The sequence below is a fragment of the Chanos chanos genome, chromosome 4, assembly GCF_902362185.1.
Source record: "Chanos chanos chromosome 4, fChaCha1.1, whole genome shotgun sequence".
Taxonomy (NCBI): domain Eukaryota; kingdom Metazoa; phylum Chordata; class Actinopteri; order Gonorynchiformes; family Chanidae; genus Chanos; species Chanos chanos.
This window is the reverse complement of record NC_044498.1, coordinates 52,406,305-52,409,863: the sequence shown is the minus strand read 5'-3', so window position 1 is coordinate 52,409,863 and position 3,559 is coordinate 52,406,305. Positions and strand designations below refer to the sequence as shown.

General features: G+C 55.7%; 1 protein-coding gene across 1 annotated transcript in view; it reads left to right on the top strand.

The window, feature by feature from the left end:
* The window catches only part of bcl11aa (BCL11 transcription factor A a), a 55,123-nt gene extending 52,364 nt beyond the window's left edge, over positions 1–2,759 (top strand). Inside the window, exon 3 of the mRNA XM_030771755.1 lies at positions 611–2,759. Within this exon, the coding sequence (XP_030627615.1) occupies positions 611–2,682 (2,072 nt within the window). The 3' untranslated portion in view covers positions 2,683–2,759. The remainder of the gene's footprint in view (positions 1–610) is intronic.
* The last annotated feature ends 800 nt before the right edge of the window (positions 2,760–3,559 follow it).

Here is a 3,559-nt window from a genome sequence, read left to right as displayed (position 1 = left end):
TGCAGGGAAGGCTGTGTTGTTTGTTTGTACAGACTGGTGGAATAACGCTCCCAGTGCAAACGGCAGACCGGCCAGACGAGCAGCCCAGCGGTTTCTCTGATTCTCCGCCCCGCACGGAGACCTAAGCCAACCCTCACCAGGGCTCCGCAGCCCGTCTGCTGCGTCTGTGTCTGGGTCTTCAGAAGAGCTGGGCTCTGCCCCGCGGTGCAGTTTGGGAGCATGTTTTTAATAAGAGCCGTATTTACTGCTACGCGATACTTTGATTAGACAACACAGCCAGGCACTGTGGGCGAGTGTGTGCGCTGAGGGCCGCGCTCTGAGACTTCATGAATGATTAAGTCCAAATCTGTAGCACCTCGCTCTTCAGCCGCTTACAGCTGGGGGTGGGGGGGGGGGGGGGGGGTGTTGCACTCGATCAGAGATAGGGGGGCGGGAGAGAAGAAGCCTGTCTCTCTCTCTCTCTGTACCCTGAAAAAAGTCTCTTTTTAGAAATGAAAATGTTTTTCTTGAAACATTGCCTTTTTTTCCCCCAGTGCCTTGTTGAGCAGTGGGAGGCTGTGTGAAACTTGGTGACTAACATGGTGCTCTCTGTGTCTGTGTCCCTGTGCAGGTAAAGATGAACCCAGCAGCTACACTTGCACAACCTGCAAACAGCCGTTCAGCAGCGCCTGGTTCCTGCTGCAGCACGCCCAGAACACGCACGGTTTCCGCATCTACCTGGAGAGCGAACGAGGAAGCCCGCTCACGCCCCGCGTGGGTGCTCCGTCAGGGATGAGCGCCGACTGCGCCTCCCAGCCCCCCCTGCATGGCATCCACCTCCCCGAAGGAAGCCCTTTCAACCTGCTGCGGATACCGGCCTCCGTCTCCGGACGGGACGGCGCCCCGCTGCGGGAGGGCCGTTTCCCGCCGACCCCGCCCCTCTTCAGCCCCCCTCCTCGGCACCATCTGGACCCTCATCGCATGGAGCACCTGAGCGCGGAGGACTTGGCTCTGGCCACCCACCACCCCAGTGCCTTTGACAGGGTGCTGCGCCTCAACCCCATGCCCCTGGACCCCCCCTCCATGGACTTCTCTCGCAGGCTGAGGGAGCTGGCCGGCAACACCTCAGGATCGACTCCGCCCCTCTCGCCCAACCGCCCCAGCCCTATGCAACGGCTGCTGCAACCATTCCAGTCAGGAAACAAGCCACCCTTCCTTTCCACACCCCCGCTCCCCAACATGCAGTCTCCCTCGGGCTCCCAGTCCACCACCACCTCGATGCCCCAGCAGCAGAACACCCCCATGAAGTCCAAGTCCTGCGAGTTCTGCGGGAAGACCTTCAAGTTCCAGAGTAACCTGATCGTGCATCGGCGCAGCCACACGGGCGAGAAACCCTACAAGTGCCACCTGTGTGACCACGCCTGCACCCAGGCCAGCAAGCTCAAACGCCACATGAAAACGCACATGCACAAGTCCTCTCCCATGACCGTCAAGTCCGACGACGGACTGTCCACGGCCAGCTCGCCTGAGCCGGGCACCAGCGACCTGGTGGGCAGCGCCAGCAACGCCCTCAAGTCTGTGGTGGCCAAGTTCAAGAGCGAGAACGACCGGATGATCCCGGAGAACGGAGAGGAAGAGGAAGAGGAGGAAGAAGAGGAGGAGGAGGAGGAGGAAGAGGAAGAGGAGGAGGAGGGAGAGGAAGAGGAAGAGGAGCTGGAGAACGAGGGCGGCAGGAACAGCTACCCCTTCAGCCTGAACCTGGAGGCAGCGCGGCTACACGAGAACAGCGGCAGGCGCCTCGGGGCGGCGGAGGACGGAATACCGCGCTCTCTGCCCGAGGCCATCCAGGGCATGGGCCTGGCCGCTAGCATGCAGCACTACAGCGAGGCCTTCCACCAGCACAAGCGCGGGGCTCTCAGCTCCGACAACGACGCGCACAGGGACATGTGCGACGACGACTCCGCCCTGGAGTCCGACCGCGTCGACGAGGGCTGCGGTTCGGCCATCAACGGCCGCGGGTCGTCGCCCAGCGAGTCGGCGTCCGTGGGCCTGTCTAAGAAACTGCTGCTGGGCAGCCCCACGTCCATCAGCCCCTTCTCCAAACGCATCAAACTGGAGAAAGACTTTGATCTCCCCACTCCCACTATCCCCAACACGGAAAACGTCTACTCCCAGTGGCTGGCCGGATACGCCGCCTCCCGACAACTCAAGGACCCTTTTCTGAATTTCGGAGATTCCAGACAATCGCCTTTCGCCTCATCTTCGGAGCACTCCTCAGAGAACGGCAGCCTGCGCTTTTCCACGCCGCCCGGCGAGCTGGACGGCGGAGTCTCGGGCCGCAGCGGGACCGGCAGCGGGGGGAGCACGCCGCACCTGGGGGGTCCGGGCCGGCCCAGCTCTAAAGACGGACGCCGCAGCGACACGTGCGAGTACTGCGGCAAGGTCTTCAAAAACTGCAGCAACCTGACGGTGCACCGGCGGAGCCACACGGGCGAGAGACCGTACAAATGTGAGCTGTGCAACTACGCCTGCGCACAGAGCAGCAAGCTCACCCGCCACATGAAAACACACGGCCAGGTGGGCAAGGACGTTTACAAATGTGAAATCTGTCAGATGCCTTTTAGTGTGTACAGCACCCTGGAGAAACACATGAAAAAATGGCACAGTGACCGCGCCTTGAACAACGAAATTAAAACGGAGTAGTGGAGGAGCATGTGGAGGACCACTCATCCGTTAACTCTCCCCTCTCCTCCTCCTCCTCCTCTCCCCCCTCCTTGTAGATTTCTCCCCTTTTTTGCTAGTCCAGTGGAGGCTAAGCCAAAGTGCTTGGTACCACCAGCACACACCATGTTTCATTTCCCGTGGAATGCATGATCTGTATCGGGGCAATACTATTGCATTAACGCAAAACTTCGAGCCTTTCTCTTGTGCAATAATTTTCATGTTGTGTACTTTTTTTTTTCTCTCTTTTGTTCTTTCCCTATTTTGATAATTAGACAGCATGCATGGTATGTTTTGGCTAATTTTTAAAAAAAAAAATTGTCCCTGGTTGGTTAGTTGTTGAGTAAATGTGTTGCTGGTTTCTTGTTCTGTTTTTATTTAAGAAAAAAAAAAACAAAACAACAAAAAAAAAAACAACAAAAAAAGAGAGAAAATCCGAGAAAAGAGGCCATGCTGCATACATCCTGTGATACATATCATGTATAGTTTTGTCTTGTAACATGGAGGACGATAGTCTTTAGCTCAGACCTCTTTACACAGGCTGAGAACCACGCACTTAATCCAATCTTTCAAAAAGATGCTCTGTCCACGTAGGGTTAAAAACACCAATGGGCCCCTATTATGGAATATAAATAAACAACGACGGCCTTTGAATTTCCTTAAGAAAAGAAAGAAAAGAAATGAAAAGACAAGAGGTCATTAAGATTTGAATTTGTACTATCATTTGGTAAAACAGACTAATAATAGAGTGCCTTTGAAATCGTTCCACTGCATTGGTTAATCTTCCTATTTGCTGTAAGCTTGGAGTCTGGATACTGGAAACGGATCGGGTTCGATCCACAAAAAGGTTCTTGCATCA